General features: G+C 36.3%; 2 protein-coding genes across 4 annotated transcripts; both read right to left on the reverse strand.

Annotated features, from left to right (window-relative positions):
* Positions 6,251 to 8,817, reverse strand: LOC109821888 (structure-specific endonuclease subunit SLX1 homolog). The gene is made up of 4 exons (XM_020388046.1): positions 8,702 to 8,817; positions 8,090 to 8,228; positions 6,998 to 7,131; positions 6,251 to 6,923 (listed from the first exon to the last, which is right to left on the reverse strand). Exons 1-4 carry the CDS (start codon positions 8,815 to 8,817, stop codon positions 6,281 to 6,283), a joined length of 1,032 nt encoding a protein of 343 aa, XP_020243635.1. The 3' UTR covers positions 6,251 to 6,280.
* On the reverse strand, positions 13,898 to 22,317 carry LOC109820376 (protein starmaker). 3 transcript variants are annotated; one of them, XR_002241828.1, is made up of 13 exons: positions 22,135 to 22,317; positions 20,831 to 21,981; positions 20,433 to 20,536; positions 20,212 to 20,331; positions 20,009 to 20,096; positions 19,104 to 19,195; positions 18,913 to 19,017; positions 17,982 to 18,091; positions 16,658 to 16,745; positions 16,542 to 16,577; positions 16,353 to 16,439; positions 16,179 to 16,265; positions 13,899 to 14,118 (listed from the first exon to the last, which is right to left on the reverse strand). XR_002241828.1 is itself a non-coding variant. In XM_020386505.1 (13 exons), the coding sequence occupies exons 2-11, from the start codon at positions 21,978 to 21,980 to the stop codon at positions 16,356 to 16,358; spliced, it is 1,977 nt and encodes a 658-aa protein (XP_020242094.1). In that variant the 5' UTR covers position 21,981; positions 22,135 to 22,317; the 3' UTR covers positions 13,899 to 14,118; positions 16,179 to 16,224; positions 16,353 to 16,355. The 3 variants fall into 3 exon arrangements, 2 of the variants coding, with proteins under 2 accessions (XP_020242093.1, XP_020242094.1); XM_020386505.1 differs by having other exon boundaries at positions 16,179 to 16,224; XM_020386504.1 differs by lacking the exon at positions 16,179 to 16,265 and having other exon boundaries at positions 13,898 to 14,118.

The following is a 22,318-nucleotide window of genomic DNA, read 5'->3' on the forward strand; positions in this document are numbered from 1 at the left end:
AAAGAGAGATGAGGCGCTAAGTCTGTATTTTATAGCATGAGGGGGGGTTGCGGAAGCGGTTAAAACTGCTAAAGGGAATCAAAATCTGGCTTGAGACACCCATAGGGTTGTCTGGCTGGCCTGGCCGAGACACCCTTGGGGTGTCTCGGCTAAACCGAGACACCCTTGGGGTGTCTTGGCTTGGCCGAGACACCCTTGGGGTGTCTTGACTTAGCCGAGACACCGTAGGTGCCTCAGTTCAGCTTTGAGACGTTTTCAATGCCCGTTTGACTGTTTTCGCTGTAACTTCTTTGTCTGAACCCGGATCTGAGTGATTCCAAATGCGTTGGAAAGCCGACAAGGAGTTCTATCAGCTCCAATGGTTGGATCATCTGTTGAATGAATGAGACACGAAGGGCGTTGTTCCTTTTGTAAACACCGCGGGGCTCTCGATTAGCCCGTACCTTCGTTATTCCGAAATTATGTCGGCTCACGTAGTTCGTCGATTCACTTCAAGCGTTCACCGACGTCAATCGAACTCCTGTGAACCGGATAGGTACGTTCATCGTCGTTCCTTAACACTGAGCTGTTTGTAGAGACCCATAGGCAATTTTCGATGCCTACATACATTCGCTGATCTTCCGTCTCACTGGTCTGTCATCCTTTTTCATGCTAACAGACTCTATAATCTTATCAACTTCTTGAATAAAATTTGGGGATACTTGTGTTTGTGGTATCTCACCTGATATTGGATCAACAACAGGGGAACCATGCATATCTCTACTCACCTTGGTGTTCACATTAGGGGTATCATCAACAATGTTTCCCACAGCTGTTTCATCGTCACAGGTACTTACACGATGTCCCCACCCCTGCACAAGTACATTTGAAACTCTCTGTTGAATCTGAAAGAGCTCATTGTCATTGGGGAACAGCTTTCTCATTGTCTCACACTCAGCATCAAATCTATTTTTTGCAGATTCCAGCTCTGCAGCTCTCCGTTGAACCCTCTCAATACAATCCTGTATTTTGAATATCACAGACATTGGTCACCATAAATTATTAACATGGCGATAGACAAGATTTGATAGTTTGAGATTACATTCAATGTATTTGAATCAAGATTCAGTAGTACTGAATCCAGATTCATTCCAGTTTCACTACAATGAATCGAGATTCAGTAATAGTGAATCCAGATTCATTTCAATAGTAGTGAATAAAGATTGAGTAGTAGTGAATCCAGATTACATTCAATGTAGCTTAATCGACATTCAGTTTAAATGAATCGAGATTCACTCCTACTTATTCGAGATTAAATTGAATAAACAAAGTATTGCAACTTAATTTGCTAACCTTTCTAATTGTATCAACACTTTTAGGAGAGTTTCCAGTAGCACTCTGCATTCGAGATGAATCTGGAAGTTCAACCCTCTCTGTAAATGCACCTTTGCCAAATGAATTTGTTCTTATTTCCTCTGACTGTCTTTCCTTCAAGGCGAAGTCAGTCCATCCTAAAAATGTAGGGGTTGTTCTCTCAACCAACCTCCTACCTTTGAACAGAACCCGATCGGCATAGAACAGCTAGAAAGACGGAGATAAGAAATAAAGCACATCAATTAGTAATCATCAAGTAAAACTACTTTAACTACAGTAATGTAAAAATAAATCAATATTATACAAGTGGCTTACAGTCAAGAATGCAAGAGGACCCGTGTAGAATTGTTTGTCGGGTCAACCTTCCACTTGTGTTGGCTATCTATCATTGAGTCAAGTAATAAAGAACACCAATTGTATTGAGAGCACTGATCAACATTATCACCAAGTACTAGAATCCGTTGGTTGACATACGGATTGCTAAGCGATTGGATCATGCTGTTGTGCAAGAGAACCAAGAAATTCAGTTTAAAAAATAGGTTAACATCAGAACTGTGCTTCAGTTTCTCAGACACAGCCCCTGGCGTAATTTTCCAACCAAATCTGTCTGTGAATTGACCCCTCCATTCATCCACCAATGCTGACTTGCCAGTACTGGAAGCTGGTATACGCTTCCTGCCTAGAGGTAATCCCATCACTTGATGTACATCTTCCTCTGTGATACTGATTGATCCTCTGGGAAGATTAAGCGCAACGGATTCACTGTCAAAGGACTGCAGAATCTGGTACCCCAACATATGTGGCAGTTCCTTTAATCCAAATTGTAAAAGACCTCCAAGTCCAGCTAGTCTCACCCATTCTTTTTGGGAGTCAGAGAGTGACAAAACCATATCAGAGAATATCTTTGGAGAGACCCGTATCCTAGTCAACTCCTTAGGTTCAAGAACTCACATTTTTTTTTCAAAAACTTCTGCAGTGACAAAAAAAGAAAATTAGTACAAATTATCCATCAGTTAATAACAAAAAATGTTCTTGTGAATATCAGGATTCACATTAGTGAATCGAGATTCTCTATGTTTGAGTGAATACAAATTGACCCCACTAAGTAGCTATTCACTTGAGTGAATATAGATACATCCAATGAATCACGATTCACTCTAGTGAATCTCGATTCATTGCAGTGAATCTCGATTCACTACAGTGAATCTCGATTCACTGCATTGAATCTCGTTTCACTCAAGTGAATCGAGGAGTTTAAAGTAGAGTGCATATTGCAGAATCCAGACAACCAGAGTTAATCGTTCACAAATGTAAAAAGATGTTTAGTACATTAACCTTTTTCATCTTTTTCCTTCCTCTTGTCATCTGTTCATTGTCTTCATCACTACTACGCTTTGATGTTTCGTCAGCTGCAGGATTATTTGGGGGGTTCACGAGGTCATCGTTAGTGTTGGACCTCACATATCTTTTTTTCACAAGCTTCTCCAGTGAGGAAAATAATATAATTAGATCAAATTATCCATCATTGAATACACAAAAAAAAAATTAAAAAATTTTAGTACACCAACCTTTTTCTTCTTCATTCTTTTTGGGGTCTGTTCATTGTATTCATCCCTTGTACGCTTTAATGTTTCCTCACTGTCAGGATTATTTGGGGGGTTGATGAAGTCATCGTCACTGCTTTGCATGGTCACAACCCGTGTTGTCTTCTGTTGAGGTATAGGTGTAAATACCTCAACCATCTCAACACATGCTTTTTTTTTTTTTTGAACTAGATCGTAGACCTGCTAAAACCGATGACATTTCATTTTTTAATGATAACAGACTTTGCATAATGCATGGCAAGCATGAAGGTTTAATCACATTATTGAATATAGATATTATAATCCATATCGCAATTCACTTCAGTGAATAGCGATTCGCTGAAATGAATATCGTTTAACTGCACTAAATCGCGATTCACGTGAGTGAATATCAATTCACTCCATTGAATCGTTGCAGTCAATAGTGTTTCACTGTAGTGAATCGAGATACACTTTAAGTGAATCTAGATTCACTTAAGTGAATCTACATTAACTACAGTGAATCAAGATTCAACCAAATGTATTGAGATTTATCAAAGTGAATCCAAATTCAACAAATTGTATCGAGCTTCAGCAAATTGAATCCAGATTCAATGATATGAAACCAAATCCATGACATACCATACATTGTTTCAGTGTATCGTCCCTCAACACAACAAGGAAAAACTGATTATCGTTACAGTTTAATTTCACTGATAGTATACATAAAGCATATAATTTTTCCATCCTATATACTCGACCTCGGATCATATTTGGGAAAGTTTCCATCCTATATACTCGGCCTCGGATCATATTTGTTATTTTTTACAAACAAACAAACAATTATGATAAAGTTGAAGTTTAAAGAGCAATCATTTTTCCGTAACTGGTAAGAACATCCAATATATGAATCTCAATTCTCTACGAAGGATTCACATTAGTGAATCGAGATTCTCTATGTTTGAGTGAATACAAATTGACCCCACTAAGTAGCTATTCACTTGAGTGAATATAGATACATCCAATGAATCACGATTCACTCTAGTGAATCTCGATTCATTGCAGTGAATCTCGATTCACTCAAGTGAATCGAGATTCACTGCAGTGAATCTCGTTTCACTCAAGTGAATCGAGGAGATTAAAGTAGAGTGCATATTGCAGAATCCAGACAACCAGAATTAAGCGCTACCCATTTAGAACAAATGAAATATATATATATATATATATATATATATATATATATATATATATATATATATATCTTCTCTTTATATCTCTCCATCAACCATCTCAAAAATATATATAGGTTCCATAGTTGACCTCCCGGCATAAAACCAAATTGATTTTCAGGTATACTTGTCCAACTTTCTTAGTCTTTGCTTAATAACCCTCTCCCAAAGTTTCATAGTATGACTCATAAGTTTTATACTTTGATAATTTGAACAACTTTGTATATCTCCTTTATTCTTGTATATCGGTATCAAAGTACTAATCCTCCACTCATCTGGCATTCTCTTCGTCTCGATAATTTTATTAAATAATTTAGTTAAACCATCCTAGGCCTGTATCTCCAAGATATTTCTAAACTTCAATAGCGAGAAAATTTACCTTTTAGATAATCAAAGAAAATTATAATAATAAGTGGTCCTTAAACTTTATACTACAAAAAATTGAAAAGAATAACCATCATTATAACCTATAAGATAGTGACGTCCAAAGTAAAATTGATCACAACTAGTTCTTGCCAACTGCATCATATTCTAGACTACCAATACCTGAGCAGAACTTCTTGTATGCATGCACATATCAACTTGACTACCTATACAATCCTGCAAAACAAATTAAACTTTCAAGATATCAACCTCGACGAAGATCAAGATTTTCCAATAACTTTCAAGGGTGCGCGATAGGCAATATCCAAACGGTGAGGCGATGGAACTATCTTGAGATGCTGAAACTCCTCACAAACATCATTAAGAAAGTCGAATACCAAAGACGTTGCGGTACCCCCATGGTGCTACCCGAGGTTCGTTGCGTGGCGTGATGATATCGTGTGCTACCTCTTTTGTCTGTTGACATCCAGTGCTTGTCACCATCCTCACTGTTGGAGTAGTTGGCTGAGTTCAGAATTAGCATTGCTAACGTTGCTCGAACTGCACCTGGGTTTTGCTCGTAGGATCTTCAGCGTCGAAATTGTTGAAACTCTAGGACATGGATATCACAATAATTCCGTTGACAACTTCTAGTTCTAGCCTGAGCTGGTGATGGAGAAGATATCGACGAAGCCAGACAACTGTAGACACCAGCCATTGAGCCAATTTTCCATATAAGAAAAGAAAGAAAGAATGCAAGAGGAAATTTTCATGGATCTTACTTATCATTGTACATGTTTGTTTTATGGGTTTTTTTTCTTTCCCTCGATGTGTATGTACCCCTTATATTGTAGATATCTCAGTATTTGCCTCTCAAATCATAGTAGTTCTGAATTTGCCCTTTAAAATGTTTTATTCCCTCAAATTTGCCCTCACCCTGACTTCGGTTAAATTTTAAACAGCTTTTCGGGGGTAAAATCAACTCTTCATCCCTATTTTCAAAAACAAAATCAGCAGAAAAAAAAGGAAAATCCACTATAAACTCAACGACCTGTTTAAAATGCAACCCGTTATAAACTGAATGACTTGTTTTATTTATTTATTTTATTTCATGTTTGTATAGGAACTTAATTAATGCTTGTCTTACAACCTCAGCCAATCACAACGGCATTAAAGAGTACCCGAACGTCGAGAGAAATGAATAGAGGATCTGTTCTCTTTTAATAAACAAGTAGGGTTATGGCTCTGATCTGTAACTATATTATTTTTCCCTGGTAGTGTTCTTAAAAACAATTAAAATAGGGGTAAAGAGATAATTTTACCCTGAAAATGAAACTTGCGGAGATTTTGAAGTGTTAAAGAGTGAAGAAGGATGGGGCTGTTCTGAAAATGGAAGGACCGAAACCTGAAAGAAACAGAGATTTTGGCTTTTGATCTTGCTCCTTCATTACATGCTGTAGAGGTTAAAAAGATTAATGGATTGGAGACACATTGGAGTATCAGCATATGTTTAATTCCATTATGTGACATGATATTTGGATTTTTACTTTACCTTCTGTAATATTAGTTGAACCGCAATGGCAGGAGCCCCGTGCACTGGAACAAACCATCGGATCTGCTGTTTAAAACTATTTTCGATAAATTAATCTGCAAGTTTCTGATAAAAAAAAAAGTTCATCCCTCTTTAGCCACAGTAAGTGATCAATTCCCAAAAAAAAATGAACATATTCTTAACACACAACAGAAGAAATATTTCACTAAAAATTTATATATTTACAGCTGGATAACAAAAGGGGAGTTCGTCAGATCAATAAATTCTGAAGAAACTTTAGCTTTCTTCTTGCATTTTGCAACAATGCAGCTAGATGGCGTCGACAAATCTATGATATTCCCTTCATCTTGAAACAATGCACCCTCTGTTGTTCCCATCTCATTATTGAACCACCTTGGGGAGTATTCTTGTTCGGTGCATGAAATTTTACCGAATGCGGGCTTGGGAGACTCATAGCCAATATTATTGAATCCCATCCCATTGAATGCAATATCTGATGTTCCCATCTCTTTATTGAAACATCCTGGAGAGTACTCTTGCTCGTTGCAAGAGCTTTTATTGAAGGCAGGCTTTGGAGACTCAGCATGGGACTGATACTCGTACACAAAATTATTGAATCCCTTGTCATAGGGGAAATCACAAGGAGATGATCTTTCAACAGACTCATTATCTTCTTTCACTTCCTTATCGTCTTCGTTAATCTTGTCTTCATCATAGTCTTCTACATCATCTATCTGACCTTTGACGTAGCATGGGAGTTCATCCATAACACAAACATTTACTTTCATTTGATCGGGTAATTTTGGACAGCCACCAATATGCTTCATGTATTTGGTTGAGAAGAAATTCACTGTGAGGTTTAAGCTGGCAGAAATAAATGTTTTTGAGTTTAAATTCTTAAAAGAGGAGAACTATCAGCTATATAGAGAAGGACTTACTTTTCCCATGATGGAAGATTAAGCATTGTGTAAGCCATTTTGATTTTGTTAGCTATGCCAGAAAGGGACTTGAAATTTGAAGCAGCTTTTCTCACAGCTAGAGACTCTGTTGGATGTTGCCAGGCCCATTCAAACTGCATGCGTTAAGTTTCGAAACTCAAGTGTTAGAAACTTAGAGAGATACCAAAATAGACATATGCTCCAAAATTTCCATCCCACACTTCGTATTCAGTAATACACGATGACTACTATTAATAATCTTCGTCGAAAGAACCTAATGTAAATGGTAGTAACTAACAATCCAGTTTAAAAGACAACTTCAGATGTACAAGTCGAGAGAAAATAATTGAAAGCCTTCCCCTAACCGAAAACAAAGCAAATGAAAGAATAAGGAGAATGACAAGAACAAGCTTAAATTAGGATCTTTTAATTGTTTCATGAACATTCCAAAATTTCATGAAATTTATCTCAGGAGTTCAGCAAAAATGCACCACACTCAAACATTGAAGTTTAGAAACTCAAGTATTAGAAATTTAGAGAGAGAGATACCGAAAACAATTAGAAAAATGCTCCAAAATTTCCACTCAACACTTTATATTCAGCGACAGACACTGGCTTCTATTTATAATCTTCATCCAAAGAAACTAATGCACTAGTAGTAGTCTAACAATCTAGTTTAAAAGATAACTTCAGGTAATTCCAAAGAAGATTATTGACAAAAAGTATTTCCTGAACCAATACAAAACAAATTAAAGAATAAAGAGAATAAACAACAACAGACTTCGGTTAGTCTCTTTTAGTTGTTGCATTAATGTTCTAATAAATTCATCGAAAACTGTCTCGAGAGTTCACCAACAATGTACAACAACCAAACATTGAAGTGGTGCAATAACTAATCTATATCAATAAACAACATAGAACTCAATTATAACTAGATAATCCACAGGTATATCCTATTGATACAGTTCATTTCCCTCTCAGGTATCATAGTCTTTATAGTTTCAGTTTTACAATGACGATTAGAATCTACGACCTCCTAAGCGATAGAATCTTCTGATTCCTTGTCAAGAAGTAACTCTTAATGTATATAACCTGAAGGGCCGAGACATTGGAAGGGAAGCCGTAGATGCAAAGAATCATCTCCCATGGCCGTCCTCTCTTCGTCCTCCACGCACCACACCTGATTTCTCCATTATGCTGACGAATCCTTCGCCTGGGATTCACAGTAAACCTACAGAATTCACACTCCAAATCAGAGCCAACTTCGAAAACATTCAATCGCCGTACCAAGTCTGAATCTTTATAGGTCCTCAAATATTGTAACCCCCCAAAACGTAAGAGCTTTTCAACCAAATTCTACCCATGGCTTGATTAAATTCAATTTCTACCAGTATCCAGCACTAGTTCATTGTAAGAGCACATAATTTACAGCAGGCCCAATTTTCCCAAAAAAATAAATAAATAAATAAAAACCTCCTTGCCAAGTTCGAATCTTTATAAGTGATCAAATCTCGCAACCCCTAAAATTTTAGGACTTTTGAGCAGATCCCACTCAAGGATTAATTTAAAAAGTTTAATTTCCACAACACAAGGGCGCCTTGATCTGCTCAACAAACTAATATATGGAAACGGAAAAAGCCCAAGAGTTCAAATATTATTAAAAAGAGGAAAAAAAAATTGATGAAGACTCAGATGATTAATTACCCAATGTAGGTGTGGCCTTTATGGAGAGGGCTGCAGAGAGCAGAGGAGATAGTGCAGCGAAAAGCCCGCCGCCGCCATTGCTCTCTTTTTCTTCTCCTCCTCACTCCTCCTCTCATCTTCGTCTCCTTCTCTTCTCCTCCGCTTGCCGTTTCTCATGAATTTTGCTCTTGGTCGATGCTCATTCTTGCCATTCTCTCTCTCATCTCCATCTCAGTCTCTCTCTCTCTCCAAATTATGACCGTTGGGATCTTGACCGTGTGCTTATTATACCTTCAGAGAGAAACGTGAGAACTGAAACAACGGGTGGGACCCGGTTTCAGTGAGAGGGTGGGTGAAAGTGAACTTTTATTTATTTTATTTTTATTTATTTTTTGAATAATGATGAGTACAAAGTTGGACTAAATGTGAACACATCTACTAATCAAGCCTTTTCTCTCTTTTTTCGTTTTTGTCGCGTATATACCTTCGAAATATAGCTATCTACCCTTAAAAACTGAATAATTGCTTTCATATATATATATATAGAGAGAGAGAGAGAGAGAGTAATGGAGGTGAGCTGGCAGCTCATCTACCCCCGTGAGCTGCAAGTGTATGACATGTGAGCCCCCTACTAAAGAACATCATTCAATTTCCGTTTTTTTTTATAGAGTGACCATGGGCACTCTATAAAAGAGGAGAAAGATAAAGAGAAATGAATTATGCACAGAAATTAATGCAAATCAGAGGGTATCATAAGCTATTCATTTCTCTCTATATCTCTCCTCTCTTATAGAGACTGTTCAATTTCAAATGAAAATGGTTAAAGTGACAATAACTCATCTCGCCTATATAAAAATATGTGGATTTGCTTTTATGTTTCCCCTATTTGCAAATTCACCCCATAAATCTGAATATTTGCTAATTTTGTCCCTATAAACCTTTACAATATCAAATTTTTTTTTTTTGATGGAAAAACAAGGGATGGACCCTGTTCATTTAAAAAGATAATAATCTACTGTATGAGATTTAGGGGAGAATCAGTAAATATGCAACTGGAATGGATTAATGTGATGGAGGATTTTTCAAAACCATCCGCTTTTAAAATTTATTTTCAAAAAACGACCCATTTCAACCTTAATTTCAAAAACCAACCCAGTTTCATCCAACTGGGTCGGTTTTTGAAATTAAGATTGAAATGGGTCGTTTTTTGAAAATAAATTTTAAAAGCGAATGGTTTTGAAAATTTGTCCTTAATGTGATAGCTATACGGAGAAAACCACTCTAAAAGGAAACTTGTGGTCCCCGATCGTTAGTATGGTAAAACATTGGAAGGCATAATACTAAACAAGCAAATCCGACCCCACCTCGTGAATAATATCTACTCTTCTATAATAATGAAAGGATTCAAGATTCACTATTCATACTAAGTAAATAATACACCTAATATTATAGCTTTGTTACTGTAGCATTATTACTATATGTAGAACCCCGTAATTTTTGTATGAATATATATGAATTATTAGTAAATAAATTATTCTTTTATGACAAATAGCTTGAGGTCATTGATGTACATGATAACAAGTTATTTGAGTTGATAGGAGAGTATGGGTGTAGAGCTTTGTGCGTTGGACTTTGCAAATTAGCAAAAACATGCACAAAACTGGAATTTTCCAGTTCAGTCGACACATCAGTCGACTGACAGTGTCGGTCGACACATCAGTCGACCGATACGCTGATTTCCAGTTTTTACAGGTTTCGGGTCTGTTTTGTTTTGGTTCGGGTTTGGGTCGGGTTTAGCTGTTTGTATATATCCTTCTTCACCCGAAAACATCCCCTCTCATCCTCAGATCAGAGAAACCCTAGCCCCCTCTCCCCTCTCTCAAACCCTAGCCTTGTTCTTGGTGATTTGGGGAAGAAATCGGAGGATTTTCGGCGGGATTTTCAATTTGCAGCGAAAGGAATCACTCCCCCTCAGATCCAGGAGCTCTTCATCACCTCAGAGGCGAGTAACATCTCGCCCAACCTTGTCCCATTCTTTTTAAACGTTTTCAAATGGTTTTATTGAGATCTCTTTGGCCTAAAACGTATTTTGTGTACAAAGATTGGATTTTTATTGCATATAACATGAAGATGTGCATTTTCAGTTTGATAAATAACCTACTAATGTTTGGTAAATTTAAAATCCAGATCTGAAATGTTTTAAAAGAGATTTAACATGGGTTTTGTTTTGAAAAAATGTTTTTAAATACATAAATACATATGTTTAGAGTTTTATTTATGTATTTGTACATGAAAGTTATGTTTCAGTTAGTCCATACATGTTAAAATACGTATGGTTCATGCTTGGAATTGATGGGGATGTGTTTAGATAAAGTTTGAGATGAAAATCAACCTGAGCAGAGTTTTTTAGCCATCAGTCGACAGATCAGTCGACTGACGGGCTGGTTTTATTTTCCCAGTTTCTCAGTCGACTGGTCAGTCGACTGGCGAGCTGAGGCTATGCTGCCTGAGCCTCATCAGTCGACATATGAGTCGACTGACGTCGTCAGTCGACATATCAGTCGACTGATGAGCTGTTTTATAGATTTTGATCTGTTTGAGTTGTCTTTCGGGGTCGCCTCGATAACCTGACCCTAGCTTATCATGTTAATGACTTATCTGTACATGTGGGTTGACTTATGTCACAAGTTTAGACATGTACACCGAGATGCGGGTGAGTTTAGATTATGTATATCTGTCCGCCTATACTTTTCACAGTTACACAGTCCTCGTGTTGGACAAGCATTACTTTACAGTCCTCGTGTTGGACAAGCATTACTTTATAGTCCTCGTGTTGGACACCCTTCCCACTTAGTCCTCGGGTTGGACATGCATTGCTTTTTAAATCCTCGTACTGGACATGTTTTACCACCCGGTCCATGCGTTGGATAACGGTCACACCCGGTCCATGCGTTGGACAACGGTCACACCCGGTCCATACGTTGGACAACGGTCACACCCGGTCCATACGTTGGACAACGGTCACATCCGGTCCATGCGTTGGACAACGGTTATATTCAGTTCATGAGTTGGACATTCACTTCATGCAGTCCATGGGCTGGACGTTTAATATATATATATATATAGTCTACGTGTTGGACACCTAATCGTTTTCAGACATGACACTTATTGTGGCCATGACGCGATTACACTTATCGGTAGAGATGGGTTTGCATTCGTTTCCTTTATTGTTTCTTGTATTAGATCTCGGGTTTAGTATTTAGGGATTTACAATTTGAGATACAAGGTATATACATGAGGGTTTCCTTGTTTGGATTATTTCGCTCGACGTACCTATGCTCGTGTTGTAATTTCCTAAGTATAAAAATCCATTGTTGTTAGGATAAATGATTTATAATATTATGTATTAACTGTACTTTCATATACATCGAGCCCTATCCCTTGGGGTTGGTTGTGATGTTGCTCGCTAGCGCTTTGACGCTCGTTGTCCCTCCCCCTTTCAGGTAACGAGCCAGGAGCCCGGAGAGTCGCAGGTTGATGGCGATGTACTTTAGCTCAGTCATCTATTTAGTTATATTTTATTTATGGAGCTCCACTGTAGACTTTGTTGAGACATTTGAGGACTTTATTCTAGATGTTGTAAAGGCTGTGTGCCTTATTTCCTTTACTCAGACTTGTTGTACTTGAGACTTGTAAGAACCCCAGTTTATTCATTTCAGACATTGACTTTGTATTTCTGTATGTTGGATGACGAAATATGATTTTGATTTCTATCATTTTGTCAGTCATCTCTTGTATTATCTTTTACTTGCTTTTGTACCTACACCTGTTATTGACTCTACTAGAGTGATAGAATTGTGATGGTAAAACATGTTATTGCACGGTGTGGTGCATGACAGGTTTGACATCCTTGGTTTCACCTTGGACTGCAGCCTTGTGTGAACCCAGGGGCGTCACACTATAATATGCTACAATAAATTACTGTAGCATTATTGTCATAGCACGGGTGGGAACTGCAGCGTTTAAAAATATTATTGTAGTATCATTACTGTAGCTCAAACGAGAAATTGTAGAAAATTTAAAAAATATTATTGTAACGCTTACAAAATTGTATTTAAATTCAGAATTACTGTAGTGGAAATAAAAAAATGGAGGTCATGCTTTGCACATGGTGCATACTAGTAAGTGTTATTTAAAAATTTAGAATAGACATGTCATACAGATTAACCCGAGTGGCACTAGGGGCACACCCCAAACCACAACTCCAACCACACCCTCTCTTTCTTTTGCTACAGTGCACCGGGCCCCACATAGGATTTTAAAATTTTAAAATCTCATGTGGGGCCCGGTGCACTACAGCTGTAGCAAAAGAGAGAAGATGTGGTTGGAGTTGTGGTTGTGAGTATGCCCCTATCATTTTCTTTAACCACCACCCTTTTGACCAAAGTCCAAAAGCCCCTGCGAGTAGGGGTGCATTCGGTCCGGATACGGCTCGGATATGATGTTTATCATATCCATATCCGCTTACCCATCTCGGATATAAATACGGATATGGATACGGATATACCTCGGTAAGAAAAATTCATAACCATATCTGCTAAAATCGAATACAATCACGGATATATAAGCGGATATGCATGCGGATACACAACGGATATGAGAAAACTAGATAGTGTTGAGAAAAACATAGTTCATGTGATATAAAAGAGTTCGTTAATATGTTCATTATAACTAAAAAGTTAAGATTAGACGTATTAATCATCAAAATTAACCACAAATCCATAATCTAAGAATTGAAACTATTGTAAGAGTATGACTAATATGTATTCGGATATTTCGGATACGGATACGGATACGGATATTTCACTACAAAACCATATCCGTAACCATATCCTATCGGTTATAGATTTAAATAACAATATATGTATATGTTATCCTAATAGATACAATTACGAATATTTCCTCAAATACGGATACAGTTTAACACCCCTACATGCGAGGGGTTATGGTGTGCATTTTTGCATGATCGTAGAACACCTGTGAGTTAAGAGTTAAGTCATTGAAGGTTCATATATTCAAAATGAAATACATCCATTGATCTCAATAACGACCATAATATGCTTTTTTTAACCTTCTTAGAGAGCCATAAACAAAGCAAATAGAAAAGAAAATGAGAGAATAAAAAAATAACAGTGCTCCGCATCAAACAAACCGATCATACCACTGTCAACACAACTCAATAAATAAGCAGATAATCAAATCAAGCATTTGTGTTTCTTTATACATTTTCACTAATTCAAGTTATTACTCACCAAAAGAAATCATTTCCTTGCAAGGTAAAAAGATGATAGATACAATCATGCTTCTTCAATCACGCTAGCTTGCATTGTATTCTTATATTAGACAAGCAAAATTGAACCCCTGAATAAAAACCCTACCTGCAAGGGCAAAAAATGCATTTAGTAGACTTTTTTGCTACTGCAATCACAAAAGGAAATGCAACCAAATCGCAAATACAATAGCACCAAAAAGTGGGTAAATTTCATATAACCAAAAAACTTCTAAAATGTCAATAATACCAAAAAAAACATTTGTGAGATAATCCCTAAGTTTGTCAGATAACCCACCATCAAACACTTTTGGTGTGAAGTGACAATTTTTAGAGTTTGGTGGACGGGCCAAACTTTTGGGGGTTAGGTGAAATTTACCCCAAACAAATGGGATCATTGCAAGTAAAATACAATGTTTGTTTACAAAACCAACTGATTATTGAAAGTAGAAAAAAATAAATAAAGATGATGTGGCAATATCATTTAATTTATTTATTATTTTAAAATCATATTATATTTTCAATGGTCTTTTGGTAGCTATAGATAAATGAATTGAATGTGAGTATTATTAATTAGATGAAATTACTAGTTTATTTGTTTAACAAAAATAAATTATTTGTAAAATTTTCTTTATCTTACCATCTAGTACTCATTTAATGGTTATAAACTACTTCACATTTTATATTTTTTTATGTAGCAATTTTAGTAATTTGAGGACTAAATTAGAAATAGTAAAAATTCAAGGGATTAATATAGAAAAGTCTAAAAATAAAGCCAAGTTTGAAAGTTCAGGAACCATCGGCTACAGAAAAAAATTCATCATGCGCTATGTGTTAAAACAGATGAAGATTAAAAACTATTTTGTAATTGATTAAAGTGGTGCCCACTCCGCTTCCATATTGTTTTCGTCAAAAATTGGTTTTGTTGAGGAATTTATTATATCTTTAGTCGATTACAACAAATTCAAAAGAATAGTCTTTTTATAAGACCTTTTCTACACAACAAAGCAAAAATTACAACTTTTGAGAAAATAACACAAAAATCGTCTATCGATTCTTGTTTTTGTGGGACTTTACCTGTGCCGGGAACGCTTTGGTTCGTGGACCGCCGAATCACAGATCGTGAAGGGGGTTTAATGATTCTTCCTTCGTTTATCGAAGTGAGAATTTGAAACGATATCTTATCAAAGTAAGATTCCTTCGTTTATCGAAGTGAGAATTTGAAACGATATCTTATCAAAGTAAGATAGTCGTTCTTCTTAAAATTAAGTCAAAGCTCGAATCTCAAGGGAATCACACCAAGAACTCAAGTCTGCTCTCTCTCTCTGCTCTGAATTGCTCGAAAATATGCTCGATAATGATCAGCCCCCTCAAAAATGATCTCAGGGGGTATTTATAACTCTCTGGATGAACAGTGCTTCCGAGACAGTGTTTGCTGTCTCGGCGGCCGAGACAGCAAAGACTGTCTCGGGTTCCGAGACAGTAAACACTGTCTCGGGTTCCGAGACAGTAAATATTGTTCTGAAATTCTTTAACCGCCTTACAGTTTCTTGTAACTGTGTCTTTCCCACGTTTTACAACTCGTTATTTTTGGCCAGTTTATCACTGTGATTCTCGCCCACAACGTTTCGCACGTTCTTTGAACAGTTGGTGGCCACGATCGTGTGCGGCGGTTACAAAACAGTTTCTCTGACTTTTTTTGTACGAGGCTGTCTTGCGGGCGCAGACAGTAAATACTGTCTCGGGCACGCCTAGAGTAACAAAAATATACTTGTCTCGCACGCCAGCAGACAGTAAAGACTGTCTCGCGTGCGAGACAGCCCATACTTGTGTTCTTCTGACTTTTTTGGATGATCTCCTTTTTGAGCTGTATTCGGATATCTTTCAGCATTTTTTGACGCCTACACATATGACATCAGCACCTTTTTAGGGTAAGTAGAATACACATTAAATCTTATGTGGATCGATTTTTGTATTCACTTTCATATGTACTTTCAATAAAACAAATATCTAAAGTGATAAAAGTGAGTCACTTTCTCACTTTTACTTTTTACTTTCATGTAAACAAACACCCACTTAGTAACGGTAATCATAATTGTAATTGTCTAAACTCTAAACAAACCATAAATGTTGGCTCTCTCTTAACAGTAACCAAATAATGTCAATTACCTTCGCATTTGCTTGCAATATAAGCAAGCTTCCAGTTAATAGCCAGCTGCATATGACCAACAGTCAATCAAATGACCCGGTCTTGCTCTGCCCATCAAATTATAAGCATGATATAGACCAATAAGAACAAATGTGTTGATTTTGCAATATAAAGCATAAGAAAGCTATTTTTACCTCTTACGGCTTGATAAACCGAGTTATCTTTGAAAGAACAGTTCTCAAATTGCAGACACCAGCTCCAGACTTGGAGCTCACCATCATCTTCATCCATCAATAAATTAATCACATTAAATAATTAATGTAACATAATTTTCTAGTAGTTTAGTATTATTTGAGATGATTCATGGAGCAGAGGATACTCACCACGGGATTAACTATCGACTTGTTTTTCTTGAGGCTCTGCCGCACAATTAAAATGACAATGATTACAACGTAAAAGGTATATGCATATTTGTAGTCAATTGACCAAGGATATTTACCTCTTGAATTAGCATAGCACGGCGAGCAACGTCTATAGGGAAAACTAAGTCGGTCTTGGTTAACACAATTTGGTAAGGTGTTTGAGATCTGAAGAAATAAATGGGACATAATCAACATTTATGATGATATCATAGATACTAGACAAAACTTCACTATAAGCTCTTAATGTATTAGCTAAATTTTATTTGAATTATTAACGTTTGAAAGTTATCAATAGAGACCCCTAACGTATTCTCTGTCATCAAATTAGATTCTTTTTGAGATTTTCCATTATCTATTGCTGATATGGTAGCTGACTAGATTGCCTTTTCTATCTCCTTATTACTACATAGCCCCCTATAATTTTTAAAAATTACAAATAACATCCTGAAGGTTTTAAATACTATAAATAGCCCCCTAAAAATTTTTCAAAAGCTATAAGTTACTAAAAAATTACAATAAACCCTCTAAAAGTTTTGAAAATTACAAATAGCACCTTGAAAGTAATTTATAATTTTTAGAACTTTCAGGGGATTGTTTGTAAAAATTTTGAGGGTCTGTTTGTAAATATTTAGGAGTCCATTTATATTTTTTAAAACTTCCATGGACTGTTTGCATATTTTCTAAATAGGGGTTCCCTACAAATTTTTCAAACAAGCCCCTAAAACTTTTGAAAATGTTAAATAACCCCCTAAAATTTTACAAAAATCCCGCTAGAAAATATGCTATTAGCCACAGAACATTTAAAAATTACAAATGGACCCATAAATTTTTACAAACAGACCTTCAAAAATTTTACAAACAGCTCCTGAAAGTTCTAAAAATTATGAATAACTTGCTTTTTATAATTTTATAACTTTTAGCCTTTTAGGGGTTGGTTGTAAATTACTTAGCAGTCCACTTGTAGCTTTTGAAAAATTTTAGGGGGCTATTTATAATGTTCAAAACTTTTTGGGTGTTATTTGTAATTTTAAAAGATGCGGGGAGTCACATAGAAATAAAGAGAGAGAAAAGACACTCCAATCAGTTGCCATGTCAGCAATAATTAATGAAAAATCTCAAAAAGGCCTAATTTGATGACGAAGAAAATATTAGGGATCTCTGTTGATGACTTGCAACATTAATAACTTAAATGAAATTTGGTCAACATATTAGAAACCTGTAGTGAAAATTTCCTTTGAAACTATATCAAACAGACACTTAAGAATGTAAGCATCTTCATATTTATTATTGGGGAACACTGGAGCTAATATAGATTTTCACAACATATTCCTTCCTAATACATTCAAATGCTAAACCATGCTCATGGATCCTAAAAGAATAGGTGCAATTATATTATCGTACCTTTCCATTAAATCGATGAGTTCATGGTCCCTTGGTTTCATACCCCATTTCGTGTCGATAAGAAGACAAACTCTATGTAGACCAACCCTTGTGGACACATACTCCTTCACCTACGAAAAAAATCAAGATTTTATCAAAAGGGTAGAGTATTAAAGGTCAGTAGTGATTCACAACAAATGGGATGTTTATTTAATAAAATGATAAATCATTGATAATAACTTCATAGCATAGTACAAATCACCATGAAAAGTGTACTAACTTGAAACTAGTCTCCACTCACATGATAAACAGATAATGGACCAAAGTTGGAAAGGATGAAAGAGAACATCAACAGTAATGTAACAAAAGATGACATAATTGAGCAATGATAGGAAAACAAAAACCACAATCTATCCCTGCTCTTTTAAATCCGCTTAAACCAATTCAACTGCTTCAGGCTGCAATTACCTCAAAATTCCATGCCAAGATAATTTATTTTTCTAATCATAGTATATATCATCAGCCTCTCCATCCTTTTGTTACATATCCAAAATAGTACTATTTGGTGCATCTTTTTCTTATTTTGCCATGTATTTTACCCACTTATCCGGGTATCATAATATTAGGGAGTGTATGCTTTTAGTTAATAGAAACCAGAAAGACTAGGATGATTTTGAAACTGATTTATAATTTGATATGAATATATGTCTTCTGTGATGGAAGTTCAAGGAAGCAGAATATAAATATTTTGATGTAACGTATTTTGTAAAAGGATCACGACATTCCTGTTTCATGTAAAACATTCTTTAAGCATGATGAGAAAGAAACAATGGAAATTGACATTCTTAAAACAAAGAATTCCATATATTGTTAACAAAGAAGACAGAGGGTTAAACATGATCACTGAAAATTAGAAGAAACTAGACATACTGAAAGAATTGTTGGTACTCACCAGCTCCTCCCACGCATCTTTGACTTCTTCCTTGGCATAAGCAAAACCATATCCAGGCAAATCAACTAAACAAAGCTTTGAAGCAAGCTTAAAAAAATTGATGGTCTGTAAAAGTTCATAAACAGTTAATTGTTATGTTGAGTAACCCAAGGTTTAGACTATACTCAATTAGAATCATAAATGCACCCTACCTGCGTAAGGCCAGGCTTATCCGATGTCCTTACTACTCCCCACTGTCTAGTAAGTGCATTTAGCATCGACGACTTTCCCACATTTGACCTGCCTAAATGGCCAATTAACTTGTTATGAAGATGACAATTAAAGTCATTATATGAAAAGAAATGGAACTAAACGCAGAAAAAATACACAGGGATAGGCAGACTTAAAAGATTATGCATGAAGCTTCAATACGCAAAAAACAGCAAGCTATCAAGCCAATGCAATTTTCACAATCAGAGACATGGACATATCAGTTGCACTGGATTGTGCGCGTTTTGAAATTGCCAATGCCATGGAGCTGTGCTGCTAAACCAATAGATTCCAGCTAAAGAAAGCAAATAAAAGTCTTAGATTATAAGTCATCCAAGCAAGCTCTGACATCTTATACGTCATGAATACGAAATTTAGGTAGTGTATTTAGGTTGCACGGGATTGTGCATGTTTTGAAATTGTCATGGAGCTGTGCTGCTAAACCAATAGATTCCAGCTAAAGAAAGTAAATAAAAGTCTTATATTATAAGTCATTCAAGCAAGCTCTGACATCTTATACTTAATGAATCGGAAATTTAGGTAGTGTATATAGGGTAAGGGCAAATATAAGATTCTTACCCTACCTTTCTCCTGCCCATTGACACAACTAGATTATGACAAATGAAATATATTGATCTCTCATGATAACATAACTAACTTCTGAATGAGCAAAGTCAAACATAAAAGATAGATATAAGTGTACACAAATGTTAGCATTGATGACCAAATTAGAATAGAAATATACAGCAACATAAGTTTTCTTATATAATTATCTTTTAAATAGAACATGAGAATAGATATAAAAATCATATATTTATTTTGCTTGATAACAATATATGCAACACACCTGCGAATGCTATCTCTGGCAATACAGGAGGTGGAAAAGATGAGGAAATCTTTGCAGCAGCAAAAAATTCCAACTTATTCCTGAATACCTATGGAAAAATATCCCAGCAAGTAAAGAAACAATTATGTGGCAATGAGAAACTTGAGAATCAAATATGAAAAGATATAAATAAGTAGCACTCAATGATGCAAGAAGGATCATACATTATCTTCAATCCGTTCTCTTTCGATACTGGTAGAGAAGGGAACATTATCTAAAGGTGCAGACAGCTTAATGTTGTATCCAGCATCCTTCAGTTCATTCAATCGCCTACGACCCAAGAGCTGTTGTTGGCATAGATAGTAATTATTATGACATGCTTTATTACATGAGATACTAAAAACAATTTAAAAAGAGAGTTCAAATGCTGTGTGTTTTTATATACATTATCTTCCACAAATGAAAGGATGGAAGGGCTTGGTTGTATAGCACGGAACTGAGCGTTCTTTGAAATTTCAGATTCGTTCTCTTCGCTCTTCTCGGCATGATCTATGAATGTGATAGCATGAACAGGAGAAAAAGGAGATTAAATTTGAAATGTATGAATATACATGACTTACAAGCACTAAACAAATTCTTCACTAACAATTACCATACCAAATTGTTACGAAGAAACAATCATGATTATCAAATTTCAGTTCCCTATGTTCATTTTGTTTTGACTAATCTGAATCTCCACTGGATGAGACAGCTTCTATATATATAGCATGAAACCCGCAAGAAAAGTAAGCAAAGAAAACATGGAAAAGTCGTACAATTGTACACAGAACACAATGTACTGACCTTCGGTAGGAGTGAAATCATCAAGTCTTTTGTTTGAGATGTCATATGGATCTATCTTGATAACTCTCTTCTTCTTCTTCAATGGAGCAACTCTCTCTGCGGAGCCATCATCTGAACTCTTTCGCTCAACTCTTATTTTCTTCCCAAATTTGTTGAGAACTCGTGTTTGATGCCTCACAGGCTTTTGCTCCGCAACTTGATCATCTCTGCCTTCACTTTTGCTATTCTCTTCAACCACTTTATCCTTGCTGTCGCCCTTATCAACTCGTTTCCCTTTAGTTCGGTCACTTCTCTCAGAAATAGAAGAATCTTCATCAGGATCTTTGTGTTTCTTATCCATCTTTTTCCATTTTAACTTGAATTTATCAGATGATGCCTCAACAGAATCACTGTTTTCATCCATATCTTCTTCTTGACTATCGTCCCACTTCTTCCTATTCCTCATCCCAAATACTTTTCTTTTCTTCAGACCGATTCTTTCCCCTCTTGATCTAAGCTGATCAATTACTTCGCTTCTAAAGGGTATTCTCTCGTCTCTCTTTCCACGATGACCCCTCATTTCTCCGCTAGCTCCGTCGCTCCTTCTACTTTCATCATATTCATTTCTAACATAACGCCTTGGTTCTCTTCCGAATTCCTTACCATCGCTAGCTCCACCTCTTCTACTAGACCTTTCCCCTCTCTCACTGTATTTGCGATTAGAATCATTCCCATTTGAATCAAAACTACCACCTCTACCTTCACTATACCCATTTCTACCAAAACTCCTCGGCTTTACGTAACCGGGTTTTCTTCTGACTTCCTTAGCATCACTATCTCCACCTCTCCTACTAAACTTTTCCCCTCTTTCACTATATCTTCGATAAGAATCATTCCTACTTGAATCAAAGCTACCACCTCTCCCTTCACCATACTCATTTCTTCCGGAACTTCTCGGTTTCGTGTAACCGGGTTTTCTACCGACTTCCTTAGCATCACTATCTCCTCCTCTTCTACTAAACTTTTTCTCGGTGAACCGAGATCTCCTCTCCTCACTTTCATTATGTTTCCTATGAGAATCGTTCCCATTTGAATCGAAATCTTCACTTTTCCTTCTGCCAAAAGATTTGCCGCCATTGAGGCTTTTCTTCAAACGCACTCCGAGCGCCATTCTACAAACACAAAGCAATCATTTTGACAACATGGGCAACTAACATTGTTATCTAAATGAACAATTAATGGTTGAAACGTGAAGAATAATTCGAAAACAAGTCCAAGCTCACAATTTCAACTTAAAATTGAACCCAAAAAGAAAAGGACCATACCAAGAAATAAAAAGCCTTAACTCCGAATCGCGAGTGCGAGTTGAAAAAGGGTTTGAAATTAAATATTTTAGAGAATTTTGTTTGTTTGATCGATCACTGTCTAGCCCTAGTTTGAGCTCTTGTGCGGCTTTGAAGTTCGAAAGTGGAAGAGGCAATTGAGCTGGCCCGGGTAAAATTTGACCTG

Source organism: Asparagus officinalis, chromosome 8 (genome assembly GCF_001876935.1).
Source record: "Asparagus officinalis chromosome 8, Aspof.V1, whole genome shotgun sequence".
Taxonomy (NCBI): Eukaryota; Viridiplantae; Streptophyta; class Magnoliopsida; order Asparagales; family Asparagaceae; genus Asparagus; species Asparagus officinalis.